The sequence below is a fragment of the Antrostomus carolinensis genome, unplaced genomic scaffold (assembly GCF_000700745.2).
Source record: "Antrostomus carolinensis isolate BGI_N321 unplaced genomic scaffold, ASM70074v2 scaffold34865, whole genome shotgun sequence".
NCBI lineage: Eukaryota > Metazoa > Chordata > Aves > Caprimulgiformes > Caprimulgidae > Antrostomus > Antrostomus carolinensis.
In genome coordinates this window covers 1-19,174 of record NW_010314997.1, presented here as the reverse complement: position 1 = coordinate 19,174, position 19,174 = coordinate 1, and the positions used below count along the sequence as shown (strand labels likewise).

General features: G+C 43.6%; 1 protein-coding gene across 1 annotated transcript; it reads left to right on the top strand.

Annotated features, from left to right (window-relative positions):
- Nucleotides 1-34: 34 nt before the first annotated feature.
- On the top strand, nucleotides 35-12,584 carry MTF1 (metal regulatory transcription factor 1). The gene is made up of 10 exons (XM_010167822.1): nucleotides 35-498; nucleotides 4,858-5,096; nucleotides 5,521-5,652; nucleotides 6,194-6,267; nucleotides 6,791-6,924; nucleotides 7,754-7,831; nucleotides 8,878-8,980; nucleotides 9,527-10,083; nucleotides 10,900-10,966; nucleotides 12,009-12,584. The coding sequence occupies exons 1-10, from the start codon at nucleotides 85-87 to the stop codon at nucleotides 12,395-12,397; spliced, it is 2,187 nt and encodes a 728-aa protein (XP_010166124.1). The 5' UTR covers nucleotides 35-84; the 3' UTR covers nucleotides 12,398-12,584.
- The last annotated feature ends 6,590 nt before the right edge of the window (nucleotides 12,585-19,174 follow it).

The window sequence follows — 19,174 nt, the reverse complement described above, 5'->3', positions numbered from 1 at the left end:
GACCCCCCACCCCCGCCCGCCTCTCTGTTGCAGGTGAGTCGTTGCCGTCTGGCTGCAGGATGTCGCGCTGAGGGGCCGTGAGCCATGGGGGAGAACAGTCCTGAGGGCAACGTTATCTACTATGAAGTGGAGGAGGACGATTTAGCCCAAGATGGCAACATGATGAGGTTTGCGGATAAAAACGGGCTGGTTTCCTCACCGTCTGGGACGGTCTATGACAGGACGACTGTTCTGATAGAGCAGGACCACAGCGTGTTGGAGGATGATGAGGATGAGGGACAGTGCGGTGATCACTTGCCTTTTTTACCGGAGGGTCATGAAGAAGGATTTCATTTAATAACAGATCATGAAGGAATGTCCCAGGGTTACGTGCAACACATTATTTCTCCGGATCAGATTCATCTAACAATAAATCCTGGATCAACTCCTATGCCAAGAAATATCGAAGGAGCAACGCTCACTTTGCAGTCTGAATGCCCAGAAACCAAGCTTAAAGAAGTAAGTGACTAATTCTGATTCAGAATTTTATGCTTAGAGTGAGTCTTTTTCACCTGGTGACTTTAAACACTTGGAGAATGTGTTTTCCTAAAGCTCCTTGCTGGGAGGCAGACAGACATTCCCTTTGTTCCCACAGGTCCCTGCGTAGTGGAGTGAACACCCTCCGTTAAATCCGAGAGGCACAACTGTTGCCCACAGTCACTGAGCAGGAGACTGACACTGAGCAAAGCTGCCAGTGTCATCAGTTTTCACTCTGATATCCTGCTGCTTTCTGCTGAAGCAGCCGGGAGGCACTTTTTAACGTGCAGGAGCACAGTAGGTAGTAGAAAAATATGATACTGAAAATACATTTATATTAGGAGTGTGTGTGGTTTTAGTGGTTTTTGTTTTTATTTCAGTTGGAGAATTATTTTCTGAGGTCTGAGGTAACTACAAAGAACCTGATCTCTGTTACTCTGTGGTTATCTGTGTTCTTGAGAAGAGTGCATCCGGGTTACAGGTTAAACTCCAGACTGTGGGCAGTGGCCAAAGCATGAGACTGAAGATGCCAAACTTGAAATGACTCGTGCCTGTGTGTGTCACTTACAGTGAGAAGAAAATAAGGGAAACTTTAGACTACCTTCTGCTGTATTGTCAAAGCTTAAGTCAGCTCTCCCATTTCAAATAGCAATTACTTTTAATTCTGTGTCCCTCAATGAGTTCTCCCAGCGTGCAGGACGGCGAGGGCTGGTACAGGCTGACGGGGTTGATGCTTTTGAGGTGCAGAAGCAACGCAGAGTTGACTGAAATACCAACACAGCGACAACTTTGTGCTCCTTTTTTTTGTCCCTTCTGTGTTAAATAAGGGCTGATCTATCCCAGTGTCTGTGCTGTATCAGTGGCAGTAGTATCAACTACTTGTGTAACTGATATTCAGTGGGAGAGAGGATTGCAGGCGTGAGCCCGTGCTGAGGAAGGCAGCTGAATCATTGAGGTTCGTGGGGAGCCTTCGCGGTCGCTCCCTCAGCAGCGAGGAGACGGGGCTGCAGGGCTCAGCTCTGCGGTCAGAGTGAAACTCCTGGGCTGAGGCTGGTTCAAGAAGCCCCTGTCAGTCTGAGGAGCTCCTTTTGCTCAGTTGGTATTCGTATTAGCAGCTGCTGCATCCTGCTTTCTTAGCTGCTGAAAGGTTTAATTTGTGTGTGTCAGTCACATCAGTACTTTCTTTTCTTTTTGTAGGACAGTCACTTTGCAGTCTGCAGGGTCCCAGAACTGTGTCTGCTGGTGACTGCAGACAGAGTTAAACTGGGTTTATTTCTTCACCCTTTGTTTTTAAAAAAGGCTTGTAAGACCTGGAATTTCCTAACAAAATCCTTTATCTGAATTTATTTCCCATCTCTTAGGGATGGAAATTTTCAGGGGCAGGAGAGGAGTTACACTAGAATTTGAGTGCAGTGGAAATGATCCCTAAGCACATGTGACGCTCGTCCATCTTGTATAAACCTTCCTGCTGTTTCAAATGCTTGATAAGTTGCCTGGAGATGGGGAGGGGAAAGCTCTGAAACCCCTGAACGTTTGGTTCATCTCTAAAAGTCAGCAGTGCAATTCTTTATTACTTCCAAAACCTCTGTGGCAGTTCTAATGCTTGAGGTAACTGGTTTGAAGTCTTAAATTTTCAGGTCAGTCTTGAACATTTATGAAGCAAATGAGGGTTTACACTTCATTAATTACCTTTAATGTCCTTTAGTTATAGTACACTTCTCTCACTATAATTCTGTCTGTAAAAATAAATGCAATGCTAATCTTCTATTTCAAATTAATTATTTGTTCACTGATGACAGAAAAAAATAGCAATTTAATGGGAATCTGTAAACTCAAGCTGAGTTAAAGGTAAGCTGAGCAGTTCAAGTAGACTTTGTCACAGTGTGTCAAGCTCAGTTTTTGCCAGTCTCGTTGATCACTGTACAATTAGTTCCTGCTGCTGAGGTAAATGCTTAATTAAGGCTCCTCCAGCTCCCCTCTGGTGTGTCTCCTTGGGGGAGGCAGTGCACTGTCCTTTGCAAAAAGCACACGTGGTGCAGCTGTGGCCTTTGTGTTCAAAGCCACTTGTTTCTGCAGCTTTGTATCCAGCCATCTGTGGTTTTTCCTCCTGCTGCCGTGTTTTTGTGTTGTCACTCGCGTACGGCAGCGATCTGGAGCGCTCACTGCAGCAACTGTGAGTCTTTCATGGTCCATATCTACATAGTTTTGTCTGTATAATCAGTGCTTGTTTGATGTGCTAATGTTCCTGATGTGAAAAGATAATTAAATGCTTTGCTGCTTTGCAGAAAGTTTTATTTTGCTTAGAAGATGGTGGTAGCACTGCTTCTGTCTGCAGGATCCTTGCTATTTGGTCTTTGAGAGAAAAAAGGGAGCGTGGCCAGGCCTTTGTCGTGGTTCAGGCCATGAGCTGACCATGTCACTGCCATCTTCCTTTGAACACGTGCATTGGCAGCTCGGAACCAAATCTGTCATCTGTGATTAATATTCTCATTTTCTTTGACTTTCTAGACCTAATTGTAAACACCTAGAAAGCTTGACAGAGTCCTCACTTTATTTTTAGGTAGTTTATGCCTGTGTCAAATCCCTTGTGTATTATGGGAAGTACTGTGGAGAATATCCTGTCATACAGCATGTAAACTGTTAATTTCCAGCTGCCTTAAAGCTCTGACAGGGAACATTTACTGCAGCACTGATCCATAGATGGTACTGACTCTGATGATCCCTGGTGAAGATAATGTACTCCTCCTTGTCTAATAAAATCTGCTTCCTAAACTTGTGTTTGTGTTTTATCTGTCCATGCTCTTGTGTTTTGGCTGATTCAACACAACCAGACTTCTTAATTGTGCTGTAATTGTATGCTTGGATTTTTGTTGATAACTTTTACCTGATTTGAGCTATAAATTTAAGGGCAAGTTGCTTTGAATTAGTTTCCTTCTCTGTACGGTGCTTCTAATAATGCTAAGAGACTAAATAAAAATGTGATGACATTTCCCATGTCTTCAGATGTTGGTAGAGAGCCATGATTATCAAATGCTCTTTTCTGATGGGTGTGTATAAAGGAATAAAGGACAGTTGTTGAGTCGTGAGATGGTTAGAAACCTGTAAGTGTCACCCTTTGGTTGTGTCACCCTTTGGTTCATTCAGTTCTGGTATCAACTCCTACTTTGGTATCTGTTTTTTGACAACAGTCTACAGCCTTTTTTGAGCAATAGTACCAGGTGCTGTGAGGTGGGTGCTTTGTGCCTTGGAAGAGAGGAGAGTTGCTGGGTTGGATCTTCCTGACTAGTTGTTAGAATACTAAATCTGCAGGTTCCTGCTCCTCTGTTGTGAGTTTGCTTTGACTTTCTAAACATTTCCAAATCAGCATCTTTTGGAATACTCTTCTGCTTCTTGCCTGTCAACCACTGAGTCCTCTCTTGGGCTCTATAATCACTTTTAGACATTAAGGTTTCTCAGCTGTGAGAGTAAAAAGCTATCAATCTGATAATTAATGTTGAAGATGAATTTATTCAAGCATATCAGATGGCTTATTCCTTCTACTTCACAAGAGAGAACGAGATTTAATTAAGTGTTACGACTTGCACACGGGAAGCTCCTACATGGTCTCTTTCTGCCTGTTGCAGAAGCTGGGAAGGTTACCAAATCTAGCTCAATATGAAATTATTTCCTGGTGATCTGTGTAGCTGGACAAGAAATCTGTAACTCTTGCCCTTTGGTGTAAAGCACCTTGTTTGATTCATGACATTTCAGGCACTGACTGTTTAAGTAAATGCAGAAGAGAAGAACAAAGTGCCAGGAAAACTGCTTCTGAGATCAAATGAAGTCATAAATGGGTTGATGATTAGATCACAGGAAATGCTGAAAACTCTGGTTCTCCTTCAGGGTGTCAGTGGGAATTCAGCACACAGGGCAGTGCTTTTGAGGGTCAGGTTGTGAGAGTGCTTTTTCCCTTTGTCTTCTTCCTCCTCCACAAATAAGTAGCTCTGCTAGAAGCACCTGAGTGAAATGTAGGTGCTACATCCAGCACTAGTGAGTAGGCTTGGTAGCCTCTTAGGGTCCTTTCCAACTATTTTACCAGATTTTTGGCTAATTTTTCTATTAAATGACTGTTCTTCTCTAAGGTCAGCCTGCTTTCCAACGTGTGCCACTCCTTCCTCACACAGTGCAGCAGAAATATTAAGTTCTCTGATAATCAAATGGCTATTTTTTTGGTTTTTTATTTTTTTTCCCATTGGCTTCAAAATCTATTCCATTGTCTTTGATGTTTAACTGCAGTTCTACCCTATTTGGATTCCAGAAATACTTAAAAAATTATTAAGTATGCAGCATTTTCTCTCTTAGGTGAAGAGATACCAGTGCACCTTTGAGGGCTGTCCACGTACCTATAGCACTGCCGGAAACCTGCGCACTCACCAGAAGACACATCGTGGGGAATACACGTTTGTCTGCAACCAGGAGGGCTGTGGCAAGGCCTTTCTTACCTCTTACAGCCTCAAAATCCACGTTCGAGTGCACACTAAGGAAAAGCCCTTTGAATGTGATGTGCAGGGCTGTGAAAAGGCGTTCAACACCTTGTACAGGTAGGAGCTCTCTGCCTGCTTCTCTTATAGATGTGGCTGTTGCTGTTTTGCAAATCGCACGTGCTTCTTGTTTGTGTCTGAACACAATTGTTGTGCTTCTTCCAGGTACAGATATGAATATAAACCCCTCAAAATGTGGAAATGTTATATCAAGAGTAGGATGACAGAACCTGTGATGACACACTTAGCTTGTTTGTGTTACAGTAGTGTTGAAGATGGTGCACAGACACAAGGAATTCTCAGATATGCTTGAGGGCTTCAGAACTGATATCAGTTACTTTCATAAGCTGGTTACCTTCAGTTCAGGCTATGTTAAGCCTTTGATCCTGTCCTGCACATTTGTATGAATGGCTTGCTGGCCTCAGGTAGGGGCTGTGTCATATTACATGTCATAAGAGGGGGGTTTTTTTTGCATGCTTTTTAGATTGAAAGCACATCAGAGGCTTCACACAGGGAAAACATTTAACTGTGAATCAGAAGGCTGCAGTAAATACTTCACAACGCACAGTGACCTGAGGAAGCACATTCGAACACACACAGGAGAAAAGCCATTTCGGTAAGTTGCTGGGTGGCAGTTTTTACTTCTGTGGGACTCTGTGATGGGCCACCTGTGACAAAAGGCAGCTCTTACTGTCCTGAATGAAAAGCTGTTCTCATGAGAAGAAAGTGAAGGCAGGTAGCATTGGAGCATGTTTGCTGTAGAGTTCCCTCAGTTGCCTGTAAAAGTGGGTGAAATGATTGTCTTGAAAGACAGGAGTAGTCAAGCTGTTTGGTTTTTTTTTTTTTAAAGATAAATGTGTGCCATGATGAGCACGTTTTTAAAACACATTGCTGCTTCTCTGCTGTGGTGCAATGCTTATTCCATGGAGGAGGCCCCCCAAATGCTGACTTCATGCTTGAGTTTTAAAGTCCTGTTCAGAGCCCTGCTGTAGTCTGCGCCAGACACATTTCAGCTGCTGGGAGATAGCTGGTTACTCACACAGGCTGGCATTAGGCCTGCTGCTCAGAGTCCTGGGACTATTGCAAAGTGTGATCTAAGGTTGTAACTAATGTGTCAAAGGAGCCTGATGCTAACTCTTCTGTGATGCCTCATTCAGGTGTGAGCATGACGGCTGTGGAAAGGCTTTTGCTGCAAGCCACCACCTTAAAACACACGTTAGGACACATACTGGTAAGACCCAAGGGTTTGTTTTTTCTTTAACTGAGCTTGTTCAGGTTATACTAACTCTCAGAATCATAATGTGTATTTCTACTTATATATAATGTGCGGGTGACATCAACCTGAGTAGTGCAGTTGATATGTTTGAGGGAAGAGATTCCATCCAGAGGGACCCTGACAGGCTGGAGGAGTGTGCCCACGTGAACCTCATGAAGTTCAACAAGGCCAAGTGCAAACTCCTGCACCTGGGTCAGGGCAATCCCCTGTATTCCATTTATGCTTGACAGGTCTTGAATTTCCTGAGTGTGTTTCACAACTGTGTCAGTAATGATGCATAAAAATTAAATGTTGTGTTCTTGTGTCAGTTCTTGTGGTAAGATGGAAGCTTTTATCTGCAAGACTACCAAGAATTTTGAATGTGTGAAGTGGCATTAAACTATCTTGTTTGTATAAAGTATTATCACTCCATGTGCTTTAAAAGCATAAGTCTGATTTAGTGTTTGTAAGTTTGTTATATGTCTTGTGCTGCCTGTAGGGGAGAAACCCTTCTTCTGTCCCAGTAATGGCTGTGAGAAGACTTTTAGTACACAGTACAGTCTCAAGAGTCACATGAAAGGTCATGAGAAAGGACATTCCTATAATGCACTTCCCAATAACAACGTGTCTGAGGTTAGTAGCACTTCCTAATTCTTCTCTGTTAGCTGGAGATAAAACCATACTTTGGGGAAGAAATTATTTGGTCTGTAGCTTGTTTTAAAGGTGTAACATTTAAGGCTGGGATTTTCAAAGGGAATTGTAACTACTTGGTCCCCATCTCCCATGAAGAAACCCACAAGTCCCTCTTCTTTGAACCGAGAATTCAGTTTCACTTCTGAAATGGCTGGCATTCCAGGTGGCAGCCTAGGGTTTATTCTTACATGCTGTGTTCACAGTGTGCTGGTAATGAACAGTGGGATCAGTATTTCTGAAACTTCTAGCATGGTATTTGGTTACCAAGTTTTATTTAGAAAAGCTCATGTAAATTTGTCTATTCACTTCAATCGCATTAAAATTAATGCTTGGGCTACTGCTTCTTTGAGAAGTGTGCCGTGTGCTGCCACAAGTTTGTGGGCAGTTCTAGGTATTCTCGTGCTTTCCCTGTAAATGCTCATGTTTTAGTTGATACTATGTAATAAGCAATGTGAAGTAAAATAAATACTAACTGTTAAGGTTTAAATTCTTTATTTTCTGTAAACTGATTTGTTCCTGTGCTAATTTAAAATCCTGAGTTATTTAATTTTTTGTAAGCAATGTGAAAGATGTTAAGAATCCTTGATAGCTACTAAATATCCATTGCTTACTAATACAGCTCCTTTGATTTTAGACCTGAGACTTGGGTCACATATAGGTAAAAAAAAAATTCTGCATAGATGGAATTATACGGACTCCAAAAATAATTTAAAACATTTCTGACACTATTTTAAAAATATATAACTCGATTTCTTTTTCTTCTTTACAGGATACAAGCCACTCGCTTTGTCTGAGTGACTTAAGCCTCATATCAACAGATTCAGAATTGCGGGAGAACTCTAATCCAGTGAGTTACTGTCCCCCAGTTGCCTCACCTGTAGTTTGAGGTTTTGCTTTGTTTCTGGCAGTGTGCTCGTGCTGTCGACTAGACCGCAGTCGATGAGATACGTCTGGTTGGCTGCTTCTGTTTCGCTTGTTCAGGCCTCCAGCGTGCTCTGCTTTGGGCTTTCATTCCACTGGTGGAGGAGATGTGCTCTTTCAGAGAATAAGTGACTGTGGATAGCAGTGTTCAGTACATCTAAACCAATTCTTTCTTGTGTGTCTTGTGGCAGTTTGCAGGAGGCTCTTTCTTGATTGAAAAAAATGTACTTTTCTTATGCGCTCTGAGTATGTAAATATGACATATTATTGCTGTCCTTTTTGGAATGTTGGAACAAAAAAGAAATATTTCTGTCTAAAAGCAGAATAACTGAGTGAAAGAGAGAGATTTTTCCTCCAAAATACACAGTGCTTAATTCAACCTGTTTTTAAAGTCTCTGCATCTGATTTTACAATAATAATGTTCTTGCTTATTGATAATTGTGACTGAGCTTAGATTTTACATAGAGGAAAATGATAAACTGATGAGACTGCATCATTCTTTTGTGCTTTGATGTGGAAGCAGTGTGCAGCTTTGTAATGTATTTTGTTCCTAGAGCACTGTGAGTGACAGTAGGTAGTCCAGGATATAATCTTAAGTGGAACTAGTATGTTTCTGCTCCAGAAAAAGTTTCACAGACAGCCAAGAACAAAGTAATTTCTGTTTCTAACAGAGTATTACAAGAAATAAGTGTTAAACAAAGTGTGGATGCAGAAGAATATATTTTATTTTTGAAGGACTTATTTATTTTTGTAGGCATTTGCTCATTATGTTGGTAAATTTGATTGTGGGTACTAAAAGCTAAGTGTCATTTTACACTAGGTAAGTGAGATATGTTTACTTTCCTGAGGGTGGCTGGTTAACTGGAGAGGTATTTCTGATGTTCATATGCTTCTTGACTGGGATTTGTGCAAAGCTTATGGAAATCTGAGATATAACATCTGCTGTCTTCCTCTTTATTTTCTATTTGCCAGACACATGGACAAGACCTGAGCACAATCTCACCAGCAAGCATCTTTGAGTCTATATTCCAGAGCCCAGATCACACTGCGAATCAGGACGACTCTCAGCAGACAGGTACAAATTTCATCTGCGGTATTTTGAGAGCTTTTTTGACAGTTTTCCTACCCTGAGTGCATGTACTTAATTCAGCATTTCAGACTGAAGATTATTGCCCCACATAACTCTTCAGTAGCAAACAGAACTTTAACTTCAGTGTTGAAATGCATTCTATTCACAGACAGTGACGGGGAACTGGCCGAGTATTTCCAGCGTGCTGCTCTACAGTGGTGACATTGATGCTCTCGGGCTTCCCTCTTAAGCATTGTTTGCAAGCTTCCTCTCTTGATGGAGCTGCACAAACCTGCTGATCAAAAGGCTTTTTAGAGAGAGCTAATGAGGCTGATCAGCTTGTGTGTAGTGTTACCACCTTCCTGAATTTGGACCTTCTTTTAGATTTCGCTGTCCAGTGTTTGAGCACTAGTCTGAAGATAGGAATGATAGGTGGTAATGCTTTAATTAACAACAGTTCACAAGCTAGCTGATCAGTTAATTGAAAAAGTTGTTTGTTCAGATCTTATGAGAACTGATGTATTTATAATTTTTCTTTTTTTCTTTTGGCAGCTGCCTTGATTGAAGGTTTTAACGGCGACGCAGACTCGGTCACTGCTGTTCCACCTTCTGCAGGAGACTCGGCATCGTTGTCTCTTCCACTTGTACTGCAGCTTGGGATCTCTGAGCCTTCACATTCAGCACTGCAAGCCTCAGCAGCACCTGCTGCTCCCTCCTCCATAGGAACCAGCTCACAGCAAGCTGCATTTGGAAATCCTGCAACTGTTTTACAATCCCCAGAAGTGCCTGTTCCTCACAGCACACAGTTTGCAGCCAGTCACCAAGACTTCCTGCAGCACACTCAGACACCGCCACAGCCCATTGTACAAGGACTTTCAGTGGTTGCTGGGGCATCTGCCCCAACAGCATCAAGTGCCACTGAGCCCTTGCCAGCTGTAGTTCAGACTGTGCCTGTTGGTGCGAACTCCGTTCTGACCAGTAATCCAACTATAACAATTACTCCTTCTCAGAGCACCGCTATTCTGCAGTCCAGCATTGTCATGGGAGAGCAGAACTTACAATGGATCTTAAATGGTGCCACTGGTTCTCCACAAAGCCAAGAACAAATGGTCAGTATACCCAACACAGCTTTGAAACAGCTTGAACCATCTCTTTTCCTCCTAGAGTCCTTGCCTTTGAAAAGGATCAAACCTGTAACTGTAAGATACAAACCAGGATGCAGTATTGTATAATGCTGATCATCTTCATATGTATAAATGTGTCACCAATGCAGCCCCTAAAATAGAGAAAGAAATAGAAATAGATAGAGAAATCCAGGGTACAGAAAACCTTGCTTTTTTTCTCTTCTCTGATGACAGACTTCTCACAGGAGGTATCAGCTCCTGCACCAGGACAGTGCACCACATGGCCTGAGAATATCTGTGGGGTTTAATCTGTTACTTTTGACAAGTAAAGACTCTGTAAAGTTTGTGTTTAGGCATTTTGTAGTCTGCATCTTCCTAATTTAGCCTGATAAACTTAATGAAAAGTCTTCTGGGAAAACAGAATGCTTCTAGTTCTCCAGTAAATCTGGATAGCTGAGACTTCAGGTGCTTTATCTTTAAGAACACTGTTACCACCTTTCTCAGCTGCAAATGATCCAGAAAGAACAGCAGCAGGTACAAGCAGCATGAGCAAGTGCAGCAGTTGAAGAATTCAGCCATTCAGCTGTCAGAAGCCACAAACTGTGTTAACAAACATGCAGTGTTGGGGGGGTGGTTACTCCCCATCTTTGGGACTACTGAAATAATACTCTGAATTTTGGGATAGCCAGAATATAGCTCTTTCTATGGTTACAGCTGTTGAGAATTTGAACAATAGAAATTTGATTGGTGTCAACTCATGCTTTTTTCTTTCTTTTTTTTTTTTTTTTTTTTCCCTTTAAGCCACAAGTTCCAAAAGTGGTAGAAAAGGTTTTTTTTACCACTGCGTTACCAGTAGCTGGCAGCACAGGTAAGCATGCTTGACACTGAACTTGCTTTTTTCTCTGTTTATTTGCAGTGCTGTTAGCTTGAGCGGGATTTGTGGTGATTTTATTGCTTCCAGAAGTGTTGAAGAAAATCCTTATTTCATTTTTTTTCCTTCCTGAGGTGTTAGGTGCAGTGTGCTGTAGACTCATCAGTTTGTGCTGAGATGTAACCTGTAGTAGTTTCTTTAACAACTTGTAAAATAATCAGGTTCGCAGTTTAGATCCAGGGTTTATAAAAATGGTATTTTAATGGAACTTTTAGAGAAGGATAAAAGGCAGAAATGCAGGGGCATAATTTGGTTTTGGTTGTTTTAAATGAAGTCGTGAAACAGGTAGTAAACTAGCAAAGTTAATCAGTTCTTTAGCAGTTGTTTTTGGTAAGCACTGTCTGTGAGGTTCATCAAAATGCTACACGACTGTCGAAGTTCTGTTCCGTAACATGCTTCCTCCACTGCGTTGTTATATTGCAAAGGTGAATTGGAGTCTAGAGAGATCAGGTAAGTTTAAAAAGAAAAGGAGCCAGGCAAGTAGAGCAGCATAGGAAGAGTGAGGAGGATATGTGGGAAGCAAGATGAGAAAGGAAAGCAGAGAAAAGTAACAGGAAAATACCTGTGTTGGTGTCGAGGGGAAGAATTGCTGGTGTAGTGTTGTATCATCATCTTCAGAGCCTGGTGCACGGGGACTGGGGCACTCGAATGCCACTCTTGATTGGATTTTATGCTGTAAAAGTTACAGTGGTTGTCAAAGAAGAGACACACTGTGCTGTGTTTAAGAAATAAATAAATAAATAGATAGATCAGACTTGTAAAGCCTGATCAGGTTCATCCTGAGCCGGCTGCTCGTCACAGAGAGTACCTGCCGCTTTTTTCCTGTGTATCATCTGCTAGAGGTGTTCCTTGTGCTTGAACAAAGTAGCCCGTGATCTCTGCTGCAGAGTGCCTACAGTCTCACTTAACGAAATTATTTCTCTCTCCCTGCTGTGAAATTATGTAGTTCCATTGTGTTTTGTCTTTGTTTCACCTTCAGGAAACCCTGTTCAGCAGATTGGTCTCAGTGTTCCTGTCATTATTATAAAGCAGGAGGAGGCCTGCCAGTGTCAGTGTGCCTGCCGAGACTCTGCCAAGGACAAAGCCACCGTTAAGAAGGAATGTTCCTCACCTGATTCAAAAGCTTTGGAGCAGCCAGCTCCCCAGCTGCAGCCTCAGACCTTTCCTTCCTCTTCCCCTTCTCCTTCACGTGGGCAGAGCAGTCAGATAGTTAACCCTTCAGACTCACAGACTGAAACGTTAAGTGCCATGGATGTATCGGACTTCCTGTCTCTCCAAAGCCCTGAAACCCCATCTAATATAATTCCAATCGAAGCACTACTGCAGGGTGAGGAAGAAATTAGTTTGAATAGCAGCTTCTCTAAGTGAAGATGTTCCAGATTTTCCTTTGCACCTGGAGGGTAAAACCCTTCTCCTTAGAAGCAGAAACTGAAGGATCGATTCTTTTTTTTCCTTCACCTTTGGAAGTTTTGTGGCTTATTTCTGCTTCACAGATGTCATCTTAGTCACGTCCCAGGTACATCCATCTTTGAGAATCTATATAAAAAAAAAAAAGAAAAGTTTAAAAAAAAAAAAAAAGCTAAGTTATATATGAACTGTTTTGGCTGCACTGTCTGTCACTTTTGCTTGTCATATGTGAACACAGAAGGTTACTCATGTGCAAAAAGATTTTAAAAAGAAAAAGGGGGGTTATTTTGTCTCCAATTGCACATCACTTATGTTTGGAATTAAGGTACTGGCAGTGAGTGGGTCTTTGTTACAACTTTTTGGGTCTCTAATTTTCTTCTGTCTCTTATGTCTGATACTAACCATGCACTATAAGGGGAGCCCAGGAAAGGAATTTGCTGTAGTAGAAAATGGCATTATTGTAGAAGATGATTTATCTGCAATATTATTGGAATGCAATTGTCAGATCACTGAGTTGGGAGCTGCTGCCTGGGTTTGCTTTGTACTAACACTGTTACTAAAGCCTGCAGAAACTTTTGGGGAGTTTATTTCAGTAGAGCACAAGTACCTTGTGCAATTGATAGATCTGTTAATTTAATTTCATCAGGACTTAAAAGTGTGGTGGCAGACGCGCTGTTTCACAACATGGAAACACAATTGGAGCCCCTACTTGCTCAGGCTCGAGAGTCTGTTTTCTTTGCCTCTCTTTGGAGGATGCAGCAAGTCCCTGATGCAGTCAGATTGGTGCCTGCTGCTCCTTTGATTTATTTGGCTCTGTTTGGAAAGAAGTCATCCTCTTAACCCCCGCGACTGTTTAATCAGGAGCACGGTGCCTTTGCTGGTTACTCTCATCTTTTGTCAAGAACAATTTCCTCTTGTCTAGGAAAAATTTTTCAGAATGATTCAACATAAATTCAGTTGGAGTTCAGTGAGTCTATCCTTCAGCTGTCCATAAATGCTTCCTTTTTTTTTTTTTTCTGTTAAACTGTGTAATTTCTGCCTGAATCTGCCTCCAGCCTACTGCAATGCCAGCTTTTTGTGCATGGGGCTATTTCTTGACTAAAAGATGTTACACGACATAGTAGTTTTTCATATCAAACTGAAAGTCTATATTCTAACCTACTCAGGGTAAATAAAACACAAACCCCCCCCTTCCACCAAAAAGCCTGTAATGTTGCAATAAATGCAGTCTCATTCTAAATGGTTTATTTATGCTGCATTATTTTAAGAGGTGTATAGTGTTTTATCCATCTTTCTGGCTTTGGCTGTCTTTTTGTGTTAAAGGAAAGAATATTAAATAGTCTTTATTCAGTTTACAGTGTGGTCATTAGTGAGATGCAGAGGCAGTGACTGTGAGCCAATTGATGTGGAGTGTCTGGGCAGTAAATTTAGGGCTGCAGACTCATAGTGGATAGAGATCTCTCACTCTCTGTTTCTGATCAAAGCTGCTCTCTGGACCTGCTGGGGGCAGAATCCTGTGAGTGCAGCCAGACCTCCCCAGGATGCTAGATGGTGAGCAGGTTTTTTTTAACCCTTTTGTGACATGCTCTGTGGAGCCTTACCAACAGCACTGAGGCAGTGGTTTAGGCGAGCTCACGTGCTATTCCCTTGTGAATCTGCTGCCACAGAAGGGATGGAAATGGGCTGAAGAGAACTGGCTTTTCACCTCTCTGACAACTTGCTTCCAGTAGTTAAGTGCAGAAGGGTGTAACACTGTGTCCTGTTAGGGTGAATGTGAGGGAGGAGAGGCTGTGCAAGGAATGCTTTGTGCCTGGGAAGTGTCCTGTCGTGTCACTCTGCTGGGGCAGAGTGCTTCGTTTTGGTAATTGCAGTGACGAACTTGGGGGCACGAGCTGCACTGGAAACACTGATTGTGTTTCCTCTGTGGTGTGTGTGTTGGTGCAGTGCTGTGCAGTGCTGTGGCAGCAGGGATGGGAGTCCTGCAGCAATAAGGTTTGCATCCACAGAACGTGGATGAACAAAGAGCTTTATGTGTTGTTCTGTAACAGTAATCTCTCGAGGGCAGGGGGATGGTGGCCCCCTTTGTTTTTCTCCTCCAGCTTCATTTTCTGATGCAGTTTGGTTGCAAGGCAGCAAGAACTGCTTTGAACACAAAATAAATAGTTTCAAGGCTGTGTGGCTGGGACTGTCCTCGCGGGGATGAGTCTCCTGCCAGCTCCCTGGTGTAGGGCTCCACTTCGGAGGAGTGTGAGGGCACCTGGAGCTGCGCGGGGGGACCCCTGGGCACAGGCCACTGCGAGGGGCCTCGTGTCTTTCCCGTGGCACAGTGTGGCTGTGGTGTTTGGGGGTGAGCGGCTGTATGTGTGTGTGCATGCGAGAGCCTCTGCTTGTGCAGCAGCTCGTAGATTCTCCTGGAGCTGCAGCATTTTCTCTGATGGGGACAAGGGCACCAGGTGTGGCCTGAAACGTGACAGCTGGGGGATTTAGCAACCTCTTCTGAGCCTTTCCATCCTTCAGGGAAGCGTTTTTCTGTGCTACCTTTGCTACTCGTGACTTAGTCCACCCAAAACGTGCTTCTGCCTGGACCAGAGAGCATCTTCAGAAACTCCTTTGTGACAGAAATTAGTAGAATAATCTGCCAAAGGCTTTGAAATGGGAAGTGTGGTGATGGGCGGCAGTGAGGTGCTGCACACATCCTTTCTGAGTGGATATTGGAGGTTAACCTCTTGCTGTTTTCTGTTGGTGTGTTCCAGGAAAGCAACGTGTTCTGAGTGTATGCTGACTTCTAGGTGCGTTGGGTTGGCCGTTACCCTCTCCTACGTGCATCAGGCAGGCTGTGATTTAGGTGAAACTAATTAGAGCTTGTAACGAGGCAGGAGCAGCGTGACTGTGTGAGTACAGACTGTGCATCCCAGCCGGTTGCGTTTGTACAGACGTGTGCTTTTGTTGGTTAATGGTTGATACACTTTCCAGGGTGTTCTGCATCTATCTGACCCGTTTTGCAGCGGACGTTTGCGTTTGTCCCCAGTGCTGTGGGATCAAACTCTGTGCTGCCGGGGTGGCCGTTAACACCCTCGGAGGGGAGGAGATTCGTGAGCAGAGAGCAAGAGGGCAAAGCCCTGAGATCCCTTGGTGACAGAGAATTTTGTGTCCCTCTCCCCTTGTTGCCCCAGCATTTAGCATGTTCACAGTAACATTTTTAATACAGGAGGGAGTTTTTACCACTGTAGATGTGGTAGGATGTTGACGAAAGGGGCATGTTCTGTTAATATGCTGGAGCCTCTGAGAACAGTGAACCCTCCTGCTGCAAAAGCTGCATTTCAGAAACCCCTTTAATTATCAGTCAGAGAGTGAAACTGCACTGCTGTGGGTCATTCTGTGTTAAAGGTTTTGCTGTTTTGTGGCTTGTGGGGATTTACTTGGTTACTTACAGTTTCTAGGTGGGTGCAGAAGCTTAAATGTGTGGAACGGGTCTAATTACCACCATCAGTAGCTCTAGGCACCACGCAGTGACCCAAGCAAGTGGACTTGGCCTGCAGGTGAAGGCTGTGGAAGTTGCTTTTCATGCTTGTAGATGGTAGAGGGATGGGAAATCAGCACTGTTTGAATGCTGGTACTGAATCGTGTAGAACAAAGTACGAATTGGGCACTTGTGTCATGCTGACTGTGTCCAGGAAGACTAGTTCGCAGAACCTCATACTGGTATCTAAAATGCACTTTAGGTTATTTTATCTTTAACCCAATTGCTGCAATTTCTTTTGTATATACTTTCACAAAGTTTATTTTTGCTCTGAGTAAAAGTTAACAGGGGTGTGCAAAGATGAGCACTTAACTTGGTGCAATACTTGTAGCTAAAGATCATTGTCCCATGTGGTCGGTCTGTCTGTCTGTCTAACCGAGTGTGTAGAGTAACTAGCTCAGTGACATACTTTTAACTAGCTCAGTGACATACTTTTTAAACTGAAAGAGGGGAGGTTTAGATGAGATATTAGGAAGAAGTTCTTCACTGTGAGGGTGGTCAGACACTGGAACAGGTTGCCCAAGGAAGTTGTTGATGCCCCCTCCCTGGAAGTGTTGAAGGCCAGGTTGGATGAGGCTTTGAGCAACCTGGTCTAGTGGAAGGTGTCCCTGCTGATGGCAGGGGGGTTGGGACTGGATGAGCTTTAAGGTCCCTTCCAACCCAAACCATTCTGTGATTCTATGATACTGCCCTTCCCTGTCTGAACCCCAGAGAAATTATGCATCATTAGCAAACGTCCAATCTATGCAAATACTCCACTGAGAGCACTGTGCTTTAGCAGCCTTCTCTCCTCTCTCTCTCTCTCACGCTTCCTGGTGGGCTGCTTGTCACTTCTGTTGGACACAGCTGTGTTCCTGGGTGCGTGTGTCCTTTCTCCCTCCTCCTCCTCCTCCTCCTCCTCCGCTCTGTTCTGCCACACGAGCGCCAGCAGAAGTGACACCAGCAGAAGTGACACAGGCATGCTGCACCTTCGGAATTTGTCTCTGCGCTCGTGTTTGATGTCATGTTACCTGCCTTACTTCATGGAGGATGGCGCTTCTGCAGTCATCCCAGATGTGTTCTTGCACCTGCAGCGACATCGTTGAACTGTTTACAGTACTCTTCCCACGCCAATGATCAGTAGGGCTCCGAGAAGGAACTGACCACTGGCCTGTTGCTTGTGGAACTGCCAGGGGAGAGTAGTTGAGGTGTAATGGCCCTTGGAGCAGATGGGAGATGAAAAGCTGTTGTGACTTGGCGGGGAGCACAGCTGGCAGCTGAAATGAGAGGAGCCAGGTCTGTGATGTGGAGCAGATGGGATCTTGTCCTGCCGCTGGCTGACTGGCTGTGGGACCTCGGGCAAGTCACCTCACCTCTCCTTGCCTTGGTTTTCCCCCCCCCCCCCCCCCTGTGAGGTGGGCTCTCCTTGCCTTGGTTTCCCCCCCCCCCACCACCCTGTGAGATGGGGACAGTGAAACTTGTCTTTGTTAAATGCTTTGAGATCTCTGGGTGAAAAGTCCTTGGCACTGGTGATCTGAGCTAGCTGGGCAGAACTGTTGGAGTCAGTTTGGACTGTAAGGCAAAAAACCCTACAACTTCCTGATTGCATAGTTTTTAATTGGTACACTATTTTTTCCATAACATATTTTGGAACCAATGTCAAGTTTTTATAAACGTTACCTGTAGTTGATACTCATGGACAGGGCTGAACTTTTAACTTTTTTTGTTTTTTGCATCTTGTCTTGATATAATCACATGTTCTAGAAGTTGGATTCTGTGTCTGCACTGAGAAATGCAAATTAAACTGGATATTTATGTAGTAGTGTACATAGTCTTAAGTGTGTGTGTGTGTGTGTGTTCTTGGAACTAGTTTAAAAATCCCACACCATGCTTTTGGTGGTGTGCAAGCTGGCCAAAATTTGGTTCGTTATGCAGTGTACACTTTCTCAAACAAATACAGTTTCTACTTTTTCTTACAAGAAATTTTTTTTTTTTCATATGATTCTTTTTTTTTTTTCAGCAGAATCAAGGGTGTGTGTTTGCAGTACCGTAGTGACAGTGGCTGTGTAGCTTTGTGTCCTTCCACTCGCTCACTGAACCAGATCTATCTGGCTGGCCCTTGATTTTTGGAGAGGGAGGTGCAGGTGAGGTTCTGTCTCACGCAGGTGGTGGGCAGGGAAGTGGAGCCTGGGGAGATCCTGAGCCACGTTCAGCGGGCCCAGGAGAGCCCCAGGCTGGCTGCTCCCTGCCTCTGTCCTGCCTGGCACCGAGGGGCAGCGGGGCCCTGGGCTTGGAGATGACAAAACGGGATGAACCCCATTTTTTCCCCAGAATGTGTGTTATGGTATTAAAGGAATTTTATTTAACTATGAAACATGGGAACAAATGTGCTTACATTGAGCAATGTGAAGATGTTAGTTACAGGTACAGTACTTCCAAAGGAAGAGCATCTCCAAAACCCCAAAAAAAAAGAGTTAAAAAAAAAAAAAAGAATTTGTATTTTTTTGAAGAATGTAAAATGTGAAATAATGGTGTTTGCTTAATTGCTCATTTTGTATGAAGTTAATATTGTACTTTGAAATATCTGCAAAGAAGTGGAAATTAACTTTTTTTGAATTGAAAGCAATATTAATACTAATGGAATCCTAATTAAATGCTTATTTAAACATTGTGTTATAATAGTCTTTCCTCAGAGTATTTATAAATTGTTTGGGAGATGAGTGTGAGGATCTTTCCCGGGCCCCTTTAGGACAGATCAGGACGTGAAGGTATTTCCAGATCCTCACCCACAGCCTGAGCTGACTCTTGCCTCCCACAACTTCCACCACCAGACTTCATGTCTTCCAGTTCAGTGGGATTTGGGTAAGAGAGGGAATGCTGTGACACTGTCCAACTTACTGTCTGTGACCATGGGAAACTCTTGCACGGTCCCTTTCCTGTAGCCAGCAGGGGAGCTCGGTGCAGGTACCATGCTGTGGAAGGGGGGAAGGCAGACGTTCTGCAGTAAAGGTGGCAGGTTTAGTGTCCCCACTGTGAGGGGTTCGGGTATTTACTATTTTCCAATAAAGAGAATGGAAACTCAGGGGGAAGCTAGTGGGGATAAGGAAAACAGACTGAATCTCCAGTCTGAATAAATCAGGCTTTCAGTTTAGCAAAACATTTCCAAAAGCCCCCCCAAGAGCTGCCGGGCATCGCCCAGCGCTGGTGCTGATCCCGGTACCGGGGAGTCACGGAGAGTC